Source organism: Bos mutus, chromosome 20 (genome assembly GCF_027580195.1).
Source record: "Bos mutus isolate GX-2022 chromosome 20, NWIPB_WYAK_1.1, whole genome shotgun sequence".
Lineage (NCBI taxonomy): Eukaryota > Metazoa > Chordata > Mammalia > Artiodactyla > Bovidae > Bos > Bos mutus.
In genome coordinates, this window is record NC_091636.1 from 62,891,083 (window position 1) to 62,912,404 (window position 21,322).

At 44.6% G+C, this 21,322-nt stretch overlaps 1 protein-coding gene across 5 annotated transcripts in view; it reads left to right on the top strand.

The window, feature by feature from the left end:
* Positions 1 to 21,322, top strand: part of ATPSCKMT (ATP synthase c subunit lysine N-methyltransferase) — a 118,359-nt gene that overhangs the window by 78,688 nt on the left and 18,349 nt on the right. Inside the window, exons 5-6 of one of the 5 annotated variants that reach the window (XM_070357720.1) lie at positions 4,584 to 4,788; positions 8,468 to 8,599. The exons of 1 other annotated variant lie outside the window; for it this stretch is intronic. In XM_070357720.1, coding sequence (XP_070213821.1) covers positions 4,584 to 4,742 — 159 coding nt within the window. In that variant the 3' untranslated portion in view covers positions 4,743 to 4,788; positions 8,468 to 8,599. 3 more of the 5 variants (XM_070357721.1, XM_070357719.1, XM_070357725.1) reach the window with 3 other exon arrangements.

Consider the following 21,322-nt stretch of genomic DNA (forward strand, 5'->3'; position numbering starts at 1 on the left):
CAATGTGCTGATTTTATAGTATACGGTAGAACAGCACATCTTCTGTGTCTTGAACTCTTTAGATGCTCATCTCTGCAAGCTTCGATGTGCTCTCTCGCAGTGTCGCTCACAGCTTTCTACTCCACAACCCAGGGGCCAGGCCAGGGGAGAGGAGTGGTCTCCTGGCTCAGAGAGCATCTGTCCCTTTTCCTACACTCACCTAGGAAAGTACAGCCATAAAAGATTTCCTTTGGATTTACTGTTACTTCTATAAAAATGTCAACCTGAAGGTTTGCAGATAGTCTCCTGAGTTATCCCAGAGACAGTGCACAAGGTATTCTCATATAACTGGGAATCTTGACAAATCCTGAATTGTCCAAGAGCCCAGTAGTTGATAAAGAATCTCATTCTTATGTCCCAGCCATTGTGCATGTGTGTTTATGCGAGTTATTCTAAGTGCTTCAGTTCAGTTCAGTTCAGTCGCTCAGTTGTGTCCGACTCTTTGCGACCCCATGAATCACAGCACGCCAGGCCTCCTTGTCCATCACCAACTCCCAGAGTTCACTCAGACTCACGTCCATAGAGTCGGTGATGCCATCCAGCCATCTCGTCCTCTGTTGTCCCCTTCTCCTCCTGCCCCCAATCCCTCCCAGCATCAGAGTCTTTTCCAATGAGTCAACTCTTCGCATGAGGGGGCCAAAGTACTGGAGTTTCAGCTTTAGCATCAAAGAAATCCCAGGGCTGATCTCCTTTAGAATGGACTGGTTGGATCTCCTTGCAGTCCAAGGGACTCTCAAGAGTCTTCTCCAACACCACAGTTCAAAAGCATCAATTCTTCGGCACTCAGCTTTCTTCACAGTCCAACTCTCATATCCATACATGACTACTGGAAAAACCATAGCCTTGACTAGATGGACCTTTGTTGGCAAAGTAACGTCTCTGCTTTTCAATATGCTATCTAGGTTGGTCATAACTTTCCTTCCAAGGAGTAAGTGTCTTTTAATTTCATGGCTGCAGTCACCATCTGCAGTGATTTTGGAGCCCAGATAAATGAAGTCTGACACTGTTTCCACTGTTGCCCCATCTGTTTGCCATGAAGCGATGGGACCAGATGCTATGATCTTAGTTTTCTGAATGTTGAGCTTTAAGCCAACTTTTTCACTTTCTTCTTTCACTTTCATCAAGAGGCTCTTTAGTTCCTCTTCACTTTCTGCCATAAGGATGGTGTCATCTGCATATCTGAGGTTACTGATATTTCTTCTGGCAATCTTGATTCCAGCTTGTGCTTCTTCCAGCCCAGCGTTTCTCATGATGTACTCTGCATAGAAGTGAAATAATCAGGGTGACAATATACAGCCTTGACGAACTCCTTTTCCTATTTGGAACCAGTCTGTTGTTCCATGTCCAGTTCTAACTGTTGCTTCCTGACCTGCATACAGGTTTCTCAGGAGGCAGGTCAGGTGGTCTGGTCCTATCTCTTTGAGAATTTCCCACAGTTTATTGTGATCCACACAATCAAAGGCTTTGGCATAGTCAATAAAGCAGAAGTAGATGTTTTTCTGGAACTCTCTTGCTTTTTTTGATGATCCAGCAGATGTTGGCAATTTGATCTCTGGTTCCTCTGCCTTTTCTAAAACCAGCTTGAACATTTGGGAGTTCACAGTTCATGTATTGCTGAAGCCTGGCTTGGAGAATTTTGAGCATTACTTTACTAGTATGTGAGATGAGTGCAGTTGTGCGATAGTTTGAGCATTCTTTGGCATCACCTTTCTTTGGGATTGGAATGAAAACTGACCTTTTCCGGTCCTGTGGCCACTGCTGAGTTTTCCAAATTTGCTTGCATATTGAGTGCAGCACTTTCACAGCATCATCTTTCAGGATTTGAAATAGCTCAACTGGAATTCCATCACCTCCACTAGCTTTGTTCATAGTGATGTTTTCTAAGGCCCACTTGATGTCACATTCCAGGATGTCTGGCTCTAGGTGAGTGATCATACCATTGTGATTATCTTGGTCGTGAAGATCTAAGTGCTTAGCGGTTCTCATAATTTTCTGCACCCATTTGTGAAGTGTACTTTGATGTTGATTTTATTTTTCCTTTGTGAAAAAATATAATAATGGGCATAACAATTTTCCAGATGGATACTGATGGTGAAGGAGGCTCTGTGTGTGGGATGGGGGGGGGGGCAGGAAGTATGTGCAATGCTCTGTTGCTCTTGTTCAGTCGCTCAGTTGTGTCTGACTCTTTGTGACCCCTTGGACTGCAGCACATCAGGCTTCCCTGTCCTTCACCATCTCCCAGAGTTTGCTCAAACTAATGTACATTGAGTTCATGATGCCATCCAGCCATCTCATCCTCTGCAATGTTCTGTAGTTTTAGCCCAATTTTGCTGTGAATCTAAAATTAAAAAAAAAAAAGTAACATAAGGAAAATACTGACTCAGAAGACTGTGATGTCACCATGTTAATGGAAGTGGGAGAGGATGTTTTAAAGTCACACAGTGTGTGGGGCAATGATATGAAAAGTCCTAGCAGGACATGGGTGCAGCCGCCTCTTAGGACTGCCAGACATATGACCTGGAGACTGAGGGACACCAGACTAAAAGACATCTGCCACCACCCCAGCTGCTCCTGGGTGCTAAGGACCAGAGGCAGCAGTGTAGTTGGAACACAGATGGGCAAAAGCCAATCCACAGACCTACACACTTGGCTCCAGTCCAAGGATCAGCAGTGACCCTTCGTGAGCTCAGAACCCTGAATTTGCCCTGTGTCTGACATGAGTAAGAATCTCCAAAATGGGCACATAAGCACTGTTCTGGCAGCCTGTGTGGGTGCCCAGTTGTGTCTGGTGTGTTGTGACCCCATGGACTCCTCTGTCCATGGAATATTCCAGGCAAGAATACTGGAGTGGGTTGCCATGCCCTCCTCCAAGGGATCTTCCCGACCCAGGGATTGACCTGTATCTTTTGCGTCTCCTACGCTGGTGGGCAGATTCTTTACCACTGCTCCACCAAACCTTTGAGACCAATATGGTACCACCTGGTGGGAGTCATCCGCTGGCCAGGCTGCCCTCCTGGAACCAGAGCCCAGTCAGGGCTGACAACCCACCAGCATGAATCTCTTTGCTCCTTGGCGCATCTGGTTGGCCCATTTCCAGACCATAGTGTCTGGAAATTAGACATGTTTGCCCCTCTGGTAGTGGAGGAAGCCTGTGCTTCACTCCCCGTATCTTTTCTCCTCCAGCAGCTGAAGCATGAGGGGTCGATCCCAGCTGCATGTGGTCTTTCCTGAGGTCCCCTCGCAGCCCTGGACCACTTTCCTGACTGGCCTGGTCAGTCAACTCACTGTCAGATTCAGAGCTGCCCTGTACAGCCGTGCAGGTTGCGCACTGCACAGCGGTGCCTGTTCCAAGGAGGCGCCACTCATGTCACAGACCGTGCAGATACTTCACTACAGCAGATGGCGCTAAACTGTCTTGTTCTAAAAAAGATCTGTGTATTATGATGATTTGTTTTTTTTTTTTAATAAACGGAAATCTTGAAGAAGGGGGCACCTTTTAAGAATTTGCAGGAAATAGCCATATAGGCTAGCGGTGCCTTGAGCTACACCTGCCCACTCTCTGCTGGCCAAGCTGTGGAGGCACCTTCATTTTCCCCTGGTTAACATCATTTGTTCATGCATTCATTTATTCACTGACAGTTATCCAGTGCCCACTGTGTGCCCAAACCCTGAGAATTTGGGAAGTTTTGTGAGCAGTTCCGCTCCATGTGGCGGGGGGGTGGCCCGTTGTCTAGTGGCCCAGGCCCCCTAGGGCATGTCCAGTTTTGGCCAGCAGACCATGAACAGGAAGAGCAGCGTGTGACTCTGGGCCAAGCATTTGCGAAGAGGTGTTGCTCCCACTCCTCTTCCCATCCAGGTGGATGCACAAGCCTCAGTGGCCTGCGGAGGCCGAGCCACGGAGCTTGGCCTGTGGTCACACAAAGTCCTGATGAGAACAGTCAACGTGAGCACAGCTTCCTTGTCAGATGGACGTGGATTCAAGCCCTAACGTTGTCACTCATCAGCTGTGTGGCTTGAGTCTTCAACCCCAAAGTCCTATTTCCTCACCTATAAAATGCAAAGAACAATCCCCCAGCGCCTCTATGGTTGGAAGGAACACAGGGTGTGACACACTCACACACAGTGGGAGGAGAGAAGGCACTCAGCAAATGGCCCCCACGTTGCCCTAGGGCTGGGGTGTCCATGGTGATTAAGGCTGTGGGCTCTGGACCAGGCAGCTTGGACCTGAATCCTGGGTCTGCCCTTCTGTGCTGTCTCGGGAACGTGACTTACTCATCTGTTAGATGGGGACAGTAGCAGTCCTATGTTATAAACAGGTTGGGAGGACGAAATTGAATTGAGAACAGGGCCAGGCACAGGGTGAGCACTGGGTGAGGTGGGCTGAGTGGCCGCCTCCCGGATGGTAATGCTAATCCATGCACCCCTGACTCTGACCTTATTTGGAAAAAGGGTCATGGCTGACGTCATTAAGTTGATCTTGAGATCAGATCATTCTGGATTATTTGGATGGGCCCTAAGTCCAGTGACACATGCCCTTGTAAAAGGCAGAAGAGAAAAAGGTGGACCACAGAGAAGAAAGCCGTGAGGAGACAGAGACTGGAGTGATGCAGCCAGAAGCCAAGGAATGCTGGCAGCCCCGAGATGCTGGAGGAGGCGAGCAGGGATCCTCTCCAAGAGCCTCTGGAGGGAGCTTGGCACCTTGATGTCAGATATCTGGCTTTTAGGACTGTGAGAGCATCCATTCCTGAGGTTTGTATTTTTTAATTTTTTGCTGGAGTATAATTGCTTCACAATGTTGTGTTAGTTTCTGTTTTACAACAGTGTGAATCAGCTATCAGTTCAGTTCAGTTCAGTCGCTCAGTTGTGTCCGACTCTTTGTGACCCCATGGAGTGCAGCACGCCAGGCCTCCCTGTCCATCACCAACTCCCAGAGCATGCTCAAACTCATCTCCATCACGTTGCTGATGCGATCCAACCATCTCATCCTCTGTTGTTCCCTTCTCCTCCTGCTTTCAGTCTTTCCCAGCATCAGGGTCTTTTCCAATGAGTCAGCTCTTCACATCAGGTGGCCAAAGTATTGGAGTTTCAGCTTCAGCATCAGTCCTTCCAATGAACACCCAGGGCTGATCTCCTTTAGAATGGACTGGTTGGATCTCCTTGCAGTCCAAGGGACTCTCAAGAGTCTTCTCCAACACCACAGTTCAAAAGCATCAATTCTTTGGTGCTCAGCTTTCTTTCTAGTCCAACTCTCACATCCATACATGACCACTGGAAAAACCATAGCATATGTATACATATATCCCCTCCTTCCTGAGCCTCTCTACCATTGCCACCCCCCACCCCCCATCCCACCTCTCTAGGTCATCAGAGAGCACAGAGCTGGGCTCCCTGTGTTATACAGCAGCTTCTTGCTAGCTTTGGAAAAGGGAATGGCAACCCACTCCTGTAGGTTCTTGCCTGGAGAATCTCATGGACAGAGGAGCCTGGTGGGCCACAGTCCATGGGGTCGCAAAGAGGTGGACACGACTGAGCGACTAACACTACTGATACTGTGTGCCCCTAGCTAGCCATTTTACACATGCTAGTGTACATATGGCCACACTACTCTCAGTTTGTCCCACCCTCTTCTTCCCCTCCGCTGTGTCTGCAAGTCTGTCTTCCACATCTGTGTTTCTATTCCTGCCCTGCAGACAGGTCCCTAACTCTCCTCAGTGTCCCCAGAGCCCTGGGAGAGTCCCTCCCGGAGGAGGAGCCCTGGACCTCACTGCACCTGTGTTTGCCAACCCACTGCGACCACACGTGGTGAGGCTGGTGGTGCGCGAGGCTGTTCCTCGGAAGGAGACCTGGCTTCTGTTAGAAAGGGGATGACTGCTTAGTCATCCAAATGACAGATGTGGATTCCAGGGACCCGGGACAGGAGTCCCATTGGAAGGAGGTGGGTGGTGGTTTCCTGAGGTCGGGGTGAGATCACGGCTTCCCCAGGGGAGGCAGAGCCAGAGGGTAGTCAGGGAAGCAGGTGAGCACACCTGGGTCCTGACTGCCTGGGTGGGATCAGGAAGGAGGAGGGTGTGGACGTGTAGAAAGAAGAAGAGCCCTCAGAGACCGCCTCACCTCCTGCAGAGGAGTGGAGAATGTGCTGGAAGAACCTAGTACCCTGGAGTCACCTCTCACGGAGGTTTGAAGGACCTAGCACACTGGAAGGGCGGCGCCTTGCGGCTTTAGCTTCTTGCTCCTTGAAGATGGAGACTGCTAGCCCTTACCTGGCTCCCTTTCTGTCTCTAGCTAAGAGTTTCAGGGGTGAGATGGACAGGGCATCGCAAGCAGCAGCTGCTCTGCTGCGCATGCGCAAGGAATGCAGGTGGGCTCTCTTTTGTTCTCATAGCTGGGGATACTGGCCCCCAGAAAGGTCCTGCCTGGGCCATTCAGGGAGCGGGGGTGACAGGTGGGGACCACAGCCCTCCCGGGACCGGTCCTCCTCCTTGAGCCCTTCTCATCCCTCAGCGCACTCCCGGAGGCATCTGGTCTTCAGGTGAAGACGCTGGGTAGGTCTCATCACCTTACCAATTTTTTTTTCGTCTGGCAGTTCTGAATTCGTGGATGCCCGGTCACCTGCTTACAGGAATGGAAACTGGTTCATAGAGTGATTTAAACCCCAGACCTGAGGATTACGTTCCAGGAAAGCGTGGGGCGAGGGTATCTTTCCATCTGGTTTACGGCCTCCTTCGCTGAGCGGCTCTGCCCTTGGCCTCGCCGAGGTTTTATAACTGGCTCTCATTTCGGGTCCGGCAGAGACCCCCTCCGGAGTCGTAGGAAGAGGACGCCGGCCCCCCACTTTCCCTGTGAGCGGATCTTTTCTCTTGCCTGATACAACAGTCGTAAGCAAGACTCCAGTAAATAAATCGCTCAGTTCCCACCGAAATTGCCTATGCTGGAATTTGTGCCTTTTAGAGACACATGAATGATGACTGGGACACAGCAGCCTTTTATGTGAACCCAGATGATTCCAGCCCAGATAGTAGAAATGTGAGAAGCCTCAGCGAAGTCTGTTCTCTAGGTTATAAATTCCTTTTCTCTCTAATGCCTTGGCCTTATCTGGAGATTCTCTTGGCTGCGCTTTCTTCTTTCATGGCTGTCTGTTTATTCACCCTGTTCCTTCTTTTTGTGGATTTTACTAGCTCAGCAGCTGCAGCTTAATTGAGCCAAGAATATTTGCTCAGGTGGCCGAGAGATGGTCTCACACCGCCTCCGAGGCCCTCTCTCCCTGGCACACTGGTGCCCTTCTGTAACTCTGTCCTTTTCAGAATCAGTTCTGCTTGAGCTTGGTTTTTAAAAAAAAAAGTCAGCGAATGACAAAACAATTTCAAATGACTGGGTTTGTTCACCTTTCTTTAGCTGCCCTTAAAATCACGTCCCTTTCCTAACTAACTTTCAAAGTATGTTTTTTGGCTGTGTCTACAGGATGTTTTAAAAAGTATTATTATTTTTTTAACAAAAGAACAGTGCGACCAGATGCATTTAAAAATAGCTTGCACACTTGAAATATCAAGCCAGAGGTTTTGTTGCTAGAGCCTTGGAAATAATGGTGGGGTTCTGACGAAATGGAAAAGTAACTGGTCATTCACACAGTTCTCAGAACTTATGTACTTTGGGGGCAGTTATGACATTCTTCAGGACGACTTTGGTCACCCGTGGTAAGGAATCCGCCTGCAATGCAGGAGATGTGGGTTCGATCCCTGGGTCAGGAAGATCTCCTGAAGAAGGAAATGGAAACCCATTCCAGGATTCTTGCCTGGAGAATCGCATGGTCAGAGGAGCCTGGAGGCCGTAGTCCATGGGGTGGCCGAAGAGTCTGAGACGACTTAGCAACTAAACAACAATAATGGCATTCTTCATAGAACCTAAATCTACTTTGGGAGTTGTAATTGAACTTGAAAACACCTGAGGCTAAGGCTTCGGGTGTGCAGAGGGGTAAACTGAAGTCAGGTCTGGGGAAAATAGGGTCAAAAGGAGCTTAGAGAAAGTGGGGCAAAGGGAAAAAAAACATGTTGTAAAGTCAGAGAGAGGCCCAACTTTATCAGCTGTGATGATGCAAAGATAAAATAAAAACTAAGGCTGAAATAAAACGACTCTGAAAGTTTTAGAATTAATTGAAAAGATAATGTAGCAATATTCATACAGATAAATTAGAACTCGAAATGAAAAGTGTTAAGGACAGAGACAGACAATTCATAAAAGTGAAGTTGCACCAAAGAAATATAACAGCTTTGACATTGTAAACACCTACTACCACAACTTTTTTGTTCTTGTTTTTAGTGCCGCCCATGTCAACATCCTCAATTCATTTAGCCTTTTTTAGTTCCTATTGAACAAGTAAAAATTGGAGTGTTTTTATTTTTTAAAAGATGCCTTTGTTTCTTTTTCTTTACAGCTGTCCTGGGGCCTCACTGCCTGTGGACTCTCAGTTGCTGTGCGCGGAGGCTGCTCGGGGCAGTGGCTCTTGTTGTGGAGCACAGGCCCCAGGAGTTTTGGACGAGGGCCTCGCTGTCCTGCTGCATGTGCGATTTTCCCAGGCCAGGGGTCAAACCCATGTCCCTTGCTTTGGCAGGCGGGTTCTTTATCACTGAGACATAAGGAAAGCTCCTGAAGTAGTTACTTTTAAAAGACACTGAGGGATTTTCTGGTGATAAGCTTACATACCTTCCTATCGTATACAAAAAAAGTTTTATTATTTTTGTATACATACCTTGCAAGCACATGTGCTAAGGCACTTCAGTTGTGTTCGACTCTTTGTGACCTTATGGACGGGAGCCCCTCCAGGCTCCTCTGTCCATGGGATTCCCAAGCAAGAATACTGGAGTGGGTTGCCGTGCCCTCCTCCAGGGGAATCTTCCCAAGCCAGGGATCGAACCTGTGTCTCTTACGTTTCCGGCATTGGCAGGCGTGTTCTTTACCACTGGTGCCACCTGGGAAGCCCTGTATACATGCCTTATTCTTGTATAATTAATGGTCCATGGATCAATTTGACTTATCTCCTCTTAAATTCCAGTGTCTACTTATGGCTTAAAGTAACCTGATAATAGGGCCATTATCTTGCCACATCTTTGAAATATTTACAGCTAAGTTTCTTTGAAAAAGAAATTGACTAACCTAGAATTGAAGAGATGTTAACACACTGCTCTTGTAATGGGGAGAACTGTGAACTGTGGCCTGAAGATATGCTTACATACTGATCCCTCGAGCCTCTAAATACTACCTTACTCGTGAAGAGTCTTTGTAAGTGTAATAAAGTGAAGAATCTTGAGATGAGACCCTTCTGAATTACCCAGGTGGACTCTAAGCACCATCACAACGCCATCACAAGTGTCTTTGTAAGAAGGAAGCAGAGGGGAATTGGAGACACAGAGGCGGAGGCGACATGAAGATGGAGGGAGAGACTGAAGTGAGGTGGCCTCCAGCCAGGGTGGGCAGCCCCCAGAAGCTGGAAGCCATAGACAATGGATTGTCACTAAGGGTCTCAGGAGGAAGCAAGATCCTGATGACACCTTGATTTCAGACTTCTGGTCTCCAGAACTGCAACAGAATAAATTTCTGTTGTCTTCATGCAGATGTATGGCAGAAACCAGCACAGAATTGTAAAGCAATTATCCTCCAACTAAAAATAAATACATTTTAAAAAAGAAAAAAGAATTTCTGTTGTTTAAAGCTACTAGTGAAAGTGTTAGTCTCTCAGTCATATCCGACTCTTTGTGACCCCATGGACTGTAGCCCACCAGGCTCCTCTGTCCATGGGATTTCCCAGGCAAGAATACTGGAGTGGGTTGCCATTCCCTTCTCCAGGGGATCTTCCCGACCCAGGGATTGAACCTGGGCCTCCTGCACTGCAGGTGGATTCTTTACTTCCTGAGCCACCAGGGAAGCCCTTAAAGCCACTAAGTTTGTGGTAATTTGTTATGGCAGCCATAGGAAACAAAATTCTCAAAAATGAACAGATTAAGAAAAAGAAAAACTAATTAGAATATCAAGGATTTGAAAAATGGAATTAACTCTACATCCAACTGAGTGTGCTCCTTTTTAATACATACATAGAAAAATTTATTAAAATTGACCTACGCCACAAAGGACATGTGAATTTCCCAAGTTGAAGTCATCGAGTCTTCATTCTTTTGGGGGCAGTGCAATAAAAACAGCAACCACCCACAAAAAGATGGACAGAACATCCCCTGAATGCATTGGGAGATTAAAAAATATCTTCTAAATAATTCATGTTTTAATGAGAAAATCAAAATGGAAGTTATAGTACTTAAAAGCAAATGACTACCCGAGCTGTGCATATAAACTTGTGAGATAAAACCACAGTGTTACTCAAAGGAGAATTTCGAGCTAGGAATGCATTTATTAGAAAACAATAAAGATTGAAAAGAAATTATCTAAGCTTTCTTAGCTGTAAAAAAAAAAAAAGAACAGCAAAACAAATCTAAAGAGAGAAGGAAGGAAATAATATAGATTAGAGCAGAAATTAATGAAGTAGAAACCCAGAAAGTCCAGTAGCATTAATCAACAAACAGAAGCAAGTTATTTGAAGTGATTAAGAAAACCAGTGAGTTTTGGGCAGGTATGATCAATAAAAAAGAAAAAATATAAATAAATATTATGAGGAAACAAGAAAAGATCTATAGTTGTAAATATTTTTGACTCAAAATATTTTAAAGAATTAAATATCTTTATACTAATACTTTCAGTAGCTGATATTGAAAAGTTCCTAAGATACAAATAATCAAGACTGACCCAAGAACAAGTAGTGAAACAATCATAAGTGGAAATGATAGACAAAGATCAATAAGCAAGAGGAGTTGCAGAGTCAGACATGACTTAGTGATCGGACATGACTTAGTGACTGAACAACAAAACCAAGTCCATACTGCTTAATGGATGTGCTGTGTGCTGTGCTTAGTCACTTAGTCGTGTCCGACTCTTTGTGACCCCAGGGACTGTAGCCTGCCAGGTACCTCTGACCATGGGGATTTTCCAGGCAAGAATACTGGAGAGGGTTGCCATGCCCTCCTTCAACGGATCTTCTGACCCAGGGATCGAACCCAGGTTTCCCTCATTGCAGGTGGATTCTTTACTGTCTGAGCTACCAGAGAAACCCCAATAAATGAGTTCTACCAAACAGTCAAGGAGAAGATAACTTAGATTTGGGGAAACTATTCTAAAGTATAGAAAAAGATGGAAAAAAGACTTCGTAGCCATCCGGTGGCTCACACTCTGTGATCCCAGGGAAGACCTGGTATAGTCACATAAATACATAAATAAAAATATTAGAAAAAGAGAAAGAATGCTTACCAACCCATTTTATGAAGTTAGTAGAAAACATGTTATCAAAACTACACAAGGAAAGAATAAAAAATCCCAAAGGCTCATTACACTTATGAATGTGTATGCAGAAATCATAAAAATATTAGCAAATTGAATTTTACAGTTTATTAATAGGACAATACACCTTGAGCCAGTTAGGGTTGCTTCAACAAAGAATATTAATCAGTGTGGTTAACTGCCTGAAATTAAAAGAAAAAACCCCAAGCCTCCATGATTTTCATAATAGATGCTAACCTCTCTCCCCCACCCACAATAAATATTCATTCACCACATAAACCCTGAGAAAACTGAATAGAAGGAAGCTCCTTGAACTAATAATAAAGAACATATACCCCCTTACTTACATAGGAGTCCCCTTACTTAGTGACATAACAAAATTTAAGTAGTTACTGCTCCTATATGTCTTAGCTACAATTCAAGAAAAGAAATAAAAATTTAAAGGAAGAAACAAAACTGTTATTATGTTCAGATGTTATAATTGCTCAAGTTGAAAAACCAAAGGAATCACCTAGTGAATGATGAAGACCAATAAATTAGTTTAGCAGAAAGGCTGAATGTAAGCTGAGTATATAAAGAGCTTTAATTTTTCTTTAGCTAGCAATACGTAGCTAGAGATTACAATAGAAGAAAAATGATCTCCTTCATAATAGCAATGAAGTACATTACGTACCTGAGAATAGACTTGTGGCCACCGTGCCAGTGGCATAGCCAGCCTCCTTCCTTCTTTACTAAACAACTGCAAATTATGTTTCTGTTGGCAATATTCTAAAAAAAAAAAACAACAAAAAAAAAACTTGATCTCCCACCATACTTTGTAGCTAGGGTTGCCCATGGGATAGCAGTCACACGCTCCAAGAAACGTACAGAATTCCATGGGAGGGCATTCCTTACCAGATAAGAAGAGAATGTCACCTTCTTCCTGCCTGGGAGACAGATAAGATGCTAGGAGGCACAGCAGCCTTCTTGTGGTCACAGCATGAAAGCTTCCTGCTGGGGATGGTGGAAAAAACAGCAGAAGATGCTCTGTTCCTTGATGATTTCCTGGGGCAAGGCATTGGGCCTGGACTGCCTTGGGCATGTTGGAGGGAGGTGGAAAGGAGGAAGGGGTGGGGGGACAGGACAGGGGCGAGAGGGAGGGAGAACCTCACTTGTTATAGTCACTGGTGTTTAGATTTTCTCTACCTCACAAGTGAACACATTGCTAACTGATGCAAAACCTAAAAAATGTTAAAACCCAGATGAACAAATCCATAAAATTTCATAGTAGAACATGAAACGTAGCCTAAAAAATGGAGAGCTGTACTCTGATCCCAAATGGAAAGATTCCACATGGTAATGAGGTGGTTGTTGTTGTTACTGAGTTGCTAAGTTGTGTCTGATTCTTTGCAATCCCATGGACTGTAACCTGCCAGGCTTCTCTGTCCCTGGGAATACTGGAGTGGGCTGCCATTTCCTTCTCCAGGGGATCTTCCCGATCCAGGGATCGAACCCACGTCTCTTTTGTCTCCTGCATTGGCAGGTGGATTCTTTACCACTAGCGCCACCTGGGAAGCCCCAGACCCCTCCTGGACAGCATGAGTGATCGCTTTCTTACCAGTTACATCTTCATCTGCACTCTAGTTGGCTGTCTCCTCAGACAAGTTATGTTGAGGTGCCCCTCATAGGCTTGCTCTCCTCTCTAAGAGCATCCTATCTCAAGAGGACCCCTCCCTTAGGTCCTCATGCAGATCACCAAATCAAAGCCCAAATCCTATAGGTGGTTCTTTCTAACACCCTCTTCCTGACCATCCCACCTCCCCCAGTTCTCCACAGTGCATGGTCTCTCTCCTCACAATGAGTAATAAACATGACTTGTTTACCAGAAATTCAAAGTATATTTCTGGTGGCTTTGCCTGGATGGCACTGACAATACATGTATGTGAAATATATGAAATAGAAATTAAAAGTGAGCCAAAATATGTAATATTAAGAATAGCATATTCCTGTTTATTAATGGTGTGAAACTTTCTAGACCATTTCTTTCTGCTCTCATTAGAGTACATTAAGAACTTTATTGATGTTCAGTTGCTAAGCTGCGTCCATGGACTGGGGCATGGCAGGCTTCCCTGTCCTTCACTGTCTCCTGGAGTTGGCTCAGACTCATGTCCACAGCCTTGTGTAACTCAATGCAGCAATGAGCCGTGCCATGTAGGGCCACCCAAGACGGATGGGTCATGGTGGAGAGTTCTGACAAAACGTGGTCCACTGGAGAAGGGAATGGCAAACCACTTCATTATCCTTGCCTCAGGAACCCCATGAACAGTATGAAAAGGCAAAAAGAACTTCTAAAAATAGTAATATAATCAAATATTCATTATGAAAGAAATCTTGTTTACTTTGTTGTGATACAGTGATCTGAAAGCTAGATTCCAAGTTCAGTTTATTTTGACAAGGATTTTAATGTTGTCTTAGCTGAGAGGGCGAAGAAGGCGATGGCACCCCACTCCAGTACTCTTGCCTGGAGAATCCCATGGATGGAGGAGCCTGGTAGGCTGCAGTCTATGGGGTTGCAAAGGGTTGCAAAGAGTTGGACACGACTGAGTGACTTCACTTTCACTTTTCACTTTCATACATTGGAGAAGGAAATGGCAGCCCACTCCAGTATTCTTGCCTAGAGAATCCCAGGGATGGGGGAGCCTGGTGGACTGCCATCTATGGGGTTGCACAGAGTCGGACACGATTGAAACGACTTAGCAGCAGTAGTAGCTGAGAGTGAGATTTTCCAAATATAGGTAGATCCAAATGGTTTTGCTTACTAAACCATGAGATTCATTTTTTTTTTTGACAGTGAAAGTTTTCCTTTATTGAACTTTGTCTATATGGTTATGTTAGTAAATGTTTAAAAAAGTGAAAAATAAAAATTGCAATGAAGAAGAAAAAATTATGGACTCATATGTTTAAAATTCCATTAAGATACTTCTAGGAAAAAGAGAAAACTTACATGTACATAATAGTTTTTTTCCCCCTCAGTGGCAGATAGTATAATTAAATTTTCTGCTCTTAAGCCATAACTTCTGCAAATTTGTCAATGAGTTTTAAAAAATTCGATCTTGTCTTATTTATATGTAATTTACCATAGAGCCAGCTTTGTTAATCTATTTTCATTTATAGTTGAAGGATACCTCTTTATCATTTACATCATCTTTCCTTCACATGAAGAAGGAAAAGTCATGTTTAAGGCATTAATGGATGTTTGGCAAAGATTTATAAAAATTCCATTTTACAATAAATTCCAGAAATTGAATTCCTGTCCATGGTGAAAAATTTAAAAAAAATCACATCTACCAGTTATGCAATTGAAAACTTGTGGAATCAAAAATCCATTCAAAATATTCTTTTGTAAGTCTTTTAAACAGATTAGAAAATTCTGTTTTAAGTGTACAGATAGGAGAGTTTAGTGGATGATGTATTATCTCATTTGGGGCAGTAAAGTCATGTAATAATGAAAACATTTCCATTTATCTTTATTCAGAAGCTGTCTGTATAACATGGCTCTTTCTTTCATATGCATTTTAAAAATGTTACTTTTACTTTGAAGGGACAGATGGAATGTGTCTAGTTTTTCATAAGTATGATAGTGGATTACATACTAGTGGTTTTTAAAGTGGTTTTTTAAATTGGGAAAACTTACTTTTTTGGTGCAAGTACTGTGTAACTAACCGCTTTATAATTGACAACTGTCGCGAGCGCTTTGCCTTGGCTAATCAGTCTCTGTGAGGTCTCAAGAGGGCCTCGTGGACCTCATTTCATTGCTCATTCTGCTCTTGGAAGGAGTGCAATGTCCATGTCTCTAACTGGGCAGATATAACTATTGAGCCACCAGACCCCAAACAGGAGCCCTCATGTAGGGTTACCGGCCTGACCTCCCCAGCCTGTCCACCCACCTCTCCTCACTCCAGGTGACCTTGGGATTGGCCATCACTGGACTAAGTGGGCTCCCCAGGATTCACCTGTATTTCACACTGATCACGTGGCCTTGAACAAGTCACCCACTCTCTGGCCCGAGTTCGATGACATGAAGACCATCAAGTCAGAGTGCTTCCTGGTGCCTCTGAGTGGATGAGATGGAGCCAATATGGAGACAACTCAGCAAGTAAGTAAGGCTTGAATGTTGGGCCTTTATGATCCTTTAGAGACAAGAGAACAAGGTCATTGTCCTATCAGAGAGTATAGAGGACAGGGGAGCCCAGAGGCATGAAGTCAGCACTCGGCTCGGGGATTGGGGGCCTTTTTGCTTCTTGGGGGAATGTGGCATTTTATGGGGTCCCAACAGGTGGGTTTGATTTAGTTAACAGGGATTGAGGAGAGGAGTCTTCCTCTGAGTTGACAAAGCAAAGCAGACAAAGGAATCGAGGTGGAGAAGGCAGGCTGCCCTCAACAGTAAAATGGGGGAGGCTGTCTAGACCAGGGGATGTGGCCATGGTCTCTTAGTAGACCCTGAGACCCCCCGGGAGTCACAGGCCCTGTGAACCCCCTGGTCCTTCCCCTTCTCCCACAGCACCCTCTTACACTTGGTATGGTGGGTTAAACTCTTCTGTGTCCACGCACAGGGGGACAACTGGCCCAGTCCCTTCCTCCCTCCTCGTATACCTGCCCTTTAGCTGTGCCCTTGCACTTGTCTGATTTGGCTATAAGGGCCTAGTGAACTTGCTTACTTAGAAAGGGATGCTGAATGATGATCTTTAAATTATTAATGATTTCAGCACTTTGTAATTAAAATGCTCATTTTCTCCATGAATTTCAAGCACACATATATCACAAATACAGACAGAATCTATTTTAATGAATAACATTAAAACACTCAATTCCAAGTAATGAGGTTATTTCCATGTCTTGGCTGTTAGTTCATATTTGACTCATTCATTTATTTATCCACTCACTCACTGAATACTTTTGCCCCCTGCTTGGAGTAAAGTATTAATACAGCTTTGTAGATGTAACTGCCATCCATTACCTTGAAACAATATCTCTACACCTATTTGCCATGAAATGATGGGACCAGATGCCATGATCTTAGTTTTCTGAATGTTGAGCTTTAAGCCAACTTTTTCACTCTCCTCTTTCACTTTCATCAAGAGGCTTTTTAGTTCCTCTTCACTTTCTGCCATAAGGGTGACGTCATCTGCATATCTGAGGTTATTGATATTTCTCCTGGCAATCTTGATTCCAGCTTGTGCATCTTCCAGCCCAGCATTTCTCATGATGTACTTAGAAAACTAAGATCATGGCATCTGGTCTCATCACTTCATGGGAAATAGATGGGGAAACAGTGGAAATAGTGTCAGACTTTATTTTTTGAGCCTCCAAAATCACTGCAGATGGTGATTGCAGCCATGAAATTAAAAGACACTTACTCCTTGGAAGGAAGGTTATGACCAACTTAGACAGCATATTGAAAAGCAGAGACATTACTTTGTCAACAAAGGTCCGTCTAGTCAAGGCTATGGTTTTTCCAGTAGTCATGTATGGACGTGAGAGTTGGACTATAAAGAAAGCTGAGTGCCTAAGAACTGATGCTTTTGAACTGTGGTGTTGGAGAAGACTCTGGAGAGTCCCTTGGACTGCAAGGAGATCCAACCAGTCCATTCTAAAGGAGATCAGTCCTGGGTGTTCACTGGAAGGACTGATGTTGAAGCTGAAATTCCAATACTTTGGCCACCTCATGCGAAGAGTTGACTCATTGGAAAAGACCCTGATGCTGGGAAGGATTGGGGGCAGGAGGAGAAGGGGATGACAGAGGATGAGATGGCTGGATGGCATCACCAACTCGATGGACATGAGTTTGGGTGGATTCCTGGAGTTGGTGATGGACAGGGAGGCCTGGTGTGCTGCAGTCCATGGGGTTGCAAAGAGTCAGTCATGACTGAGCGACTGAACTGAACTGAATGAGACATATGAGTGAAGATATCTCAAGAAGATTTCAGTCCCCAGTTATTAAATCACACCCAGACTCTGAGGTGTCTCAGACGAGGTCCCAGAAATCCTGGAGCAGAAAAAAGTTGTTCTTATTGTGCCCTGATTCCTGATCCCTAGAATCTTCAGCATAATACATTAAAAATATTTTTAAAGACTTCAAGAGAAATTCTAAGTTTGCAGCTAAATTGACAGGAGGGTAAAGAGATTTCCCATATTTTCACTGCCTTAAAAATATGCTATGATCTACCTACTCATTCCTTCCTATTCGCCCGCAGCACCCAACTTCTGACAACTACTTTTTACCTGACTTTTCCAGAATGTTATAGAGTTGGAATCATACAGTATTTAGCCTTTTCAGATTGGTTTCTTTCATGTACTAACATGCATTTAACATTTCTCTATGTCTTTCATGGCTTCATAGCTCATTTCTTGTTAGTGCTGGATAATATTCCATTGTCCATTATTCATGGAGTGAGTAATATTCCATTTCATGTATACATATCCAGGTATATGTCTTGGATATACCATGATTTATTTATCCATTCAGCTTCTGCAGGACATCTTGGTTGCCTCCTAATTTTGGCAGTTATTAATAAGGCTTCCATAAACATCTGTGTGCCAGTTTTTGTGTGGGCATAAGCTTTCCACTCATCTGGGTAAATACCAAAGAACATGATTGCTGAATTGTATAGTGATATTGTATTTAATTTTTTAAGAACCCATCAAACTGTCTTCCAAAGTGGCTGAACCAGTTTGCATTTCCACCAGCAGTAAATGAGGTTCCTCTTGCTCTCTCTCTCTCTCCCTCCATCTCCTTTGCTATATAAAAATGGGTTTCAAACACAGGATTAGGAAACCAAATAGTACAGGGGGCCATATAATGAAAAGGGACAGTGCTTTGCTTGGCCCCCCTTCACCATAGTTGAATGCTTCAAACAGAACTGCTTTGAAGCGTTTCTGTGTTTCAATCTCCTGGTGGTTCCTCTATGTCTCTCAACAAAGCACTGACCTGGCTCTCTCCTGATTTATCAGTTCTGAACACCATCTACTGGCTTCCTACTGAGAGAGATGGGGTGGGGCCTGGGGGGAATTCAGCTCTCCCTTCTTCCCCATCCCAACAGCTACATCATGTATTTCATTCTGCCCCTAACTGTGTCACTCTAAATAATGCATTTAAACATCTAATTTCTGTTACTTCAGCTTCAGAAACCAACATACTGTCTCTCACTCCCTTTCTTTCTCTCTCTCTCCTCCCACACAGATGTTTCATTATCTGAATTTAAAAGGAAGATCAAACCCATTTATGCACAATTCCTCTACAAGGACCCCTGCCAAGCATCATTCTTTCTACTGAGGTTTGCAACAGAGGCGCCCTGGCCGCCAGATGTCATAGGCAGGCAGACGCTGCTTTCCTGGGGTTTTCCTCCCAGCTTGGTATTTTGGGTCCTTGTTTCCTTCCTCTTTCAGGGGTCCCTCTCCAGATGCTCCCCAGCTTTGGGTGTGTCCTATGCTTATGCCTGCCAGAGGCTGATGGTTCCCTACTGGGAAGTGAGCTCAGCCTCCCCAGCCTGTTGGTTTCCTGGAGGCTCTGACCTGATAGAGTCTCTTTATCAGGGCACTAATCTTATTCATGAGCACTCCACCCTCATGACCTAATCACCTTCCTAATACCATCACCTTGGGGATCAGGATTTCAACAAATGAATTTTAGGAGGACACAAACATTCATTCCATAAAAGTGTCAATGTCATAAAAGACAAAGAATGGCTGTGGGACTATTACAGATTGAAAGAAATTAAAGAATCCTAGTAACTAATACCTGAGCTGGGTTGGATTTTGTAATGGAGGAAAAAATTCTCAGATGTTACTTTTGGGTTAGTTGATATAACTGAACTAAGCAGATTGGATAAAAATACTGTTTCCATCTGGAGATTGATAACTGTGGTGATTATGTAAGACAGTAAGTATTCTTACATTTAGGAAATACACACAGAAGAAATTAGGATTAAAGGGCTATGATGTAAGCAGTCTTTGTTCAAAGGGTTGAGAGAGGCAGAGTTAAAGATGATAAAACAAATGAAGCAAAATGTTATCAGTCAGAGACTTGGGGTAAATGGTGCATGAGCGTTCTATATACTATTTTCATTCCTGACACTTTTCTGGGTGTTTGAATTATTGCAAATAAAAGGCAAGAAAAAGTGAGCAAGGGACAAAAAAAAGGCTGCAGGAAACGTGCACACACATGTCTTCGAGCCCTTGGGTCAGTACTTTTTGGGGAAAATTCTCTGGATTCTTGGACATGGAATTGCTGGATCAAAAAATAGTCACACTTAACAAAATTTGGTTGATATTGCCAAATTGCCAGGCAGTTTTTGCTGCACTGTATGTCTTAAGATAAAATGTGGTTGAAATTAGCATCACTGATGGAGGCTGAAGACATCACCACCAAAGGGTGTGTTGGAGGCTTCTTGGGCATGGATCCCATTTTCAAAGGCCCTTTAAGCACCTCACGTGCCTTACAGTGGAGGAGGAATCATGGGAACAGTCATCCCAGGTGTATTAATCTATCTGGACTGATGTAAAAGAGTATCACAGACTTGGGGGCTTAAATAACAGAAAAGTATCAGTCTACAGTTTTGGAGGTCAGTCTCTGATATCAAGGTGTCTGCAGGGTTAGTCCCTTCTGAGGGCTGTAAGGGAAGGATGTACTCCAGGCTTCTCTGCTGGGTTTGTAGATGGCTGTCTTCTTCCTGTCTGTTCACATCATCTCCCCTCTGTGCGTTTCTGTGTCCAAATTTCCTGTTTTTATAGGGATGTCAGTCATATTGGATTAGTGCCACCCTGGTGTCTCAGATGGTGAAGAATCTGCTCTGCCTGCAATGAAGAAGATACGGATTTGATCCCTGGATCAGGAAGGTCCCCTGGAGGAGGGCATGGCAACTCATTCCTGTGCCTGGAGAATCCCATGGACAGAGGAGCTTGGTGGGCTACAGTCCATGGGATCTCCAAGAGTTGGACTCAACTGAGTGAATGACTCACTTTTCAGTGACATCACTTTAACTTGATTACCTCTGTAAAGACCCTGTCTCTGAATAAGGTCACATTCTGAGATACTGGTTGCTGGGACCTAACATATGACTTGGAAGGGGTGGGCCCCACTCCACCCATAACAACAGGGGTCTGTGTGCTCTTGAGCAGTTCTTAAGTTCTTCCAGGCTTACCTTGCATCTGCCTTGAGCCCTGTGTCTGGACTCCATCTATTTGGCCGCATAGCTTAGCTTCTTTTTCATCTAGCCTTGCTCACATTGGCAGCTGGGCTTGAGGCTTGTTCTCCTGGCTCTCACCAGGCATTCACTTCTGGTAGGCACCCCCAGAACCACCGGAGGAGAGGCCCTACAAACTGTGAAAGAGTTGGTGGCCAGAGACAGGAGAGAAGAGATGAAGCCTGCATCTCAGTGACACCCCACTTTTCTCAGCATCCTCTCCACTGCTGGAAACCCATCATTTGTTACTGTTTGTTGAATACAGGGTGCGCTGAATATGGTTTTCTGGTTGTGAATACAATCCCACCAGCACATCCTATTCCTTCTATTCATTGTACCCCATCTGCTAAACCCCTTCTGGGCACAAGGCACTATGGCAGGAAGTCTGTTAAAAGCTGTAAGGAACAAGAGGGAATCACACTGAGGACAGCGTCATCAGAAGATGGGGGACTTGGGAAAAGACGCCTGTGCACGTCCCGCGTCATGTCATCAGTGGGGAGCGTCTGCTCCAGAATAACCCCTGGATGAAAGATGCCATGGCCCATCCTCTTAAGGACAATTAGTGTAAAAAAGAGCTGGAGCCTCTGGAACAGCATGGGCCAGCCAGTCAAGGCTCTCATTGTGAATCATACCGTAAAGTCTGTGATTTGCACACAAGGCCCTGTGTTGCCTCTTCACTCTTAGTAAAC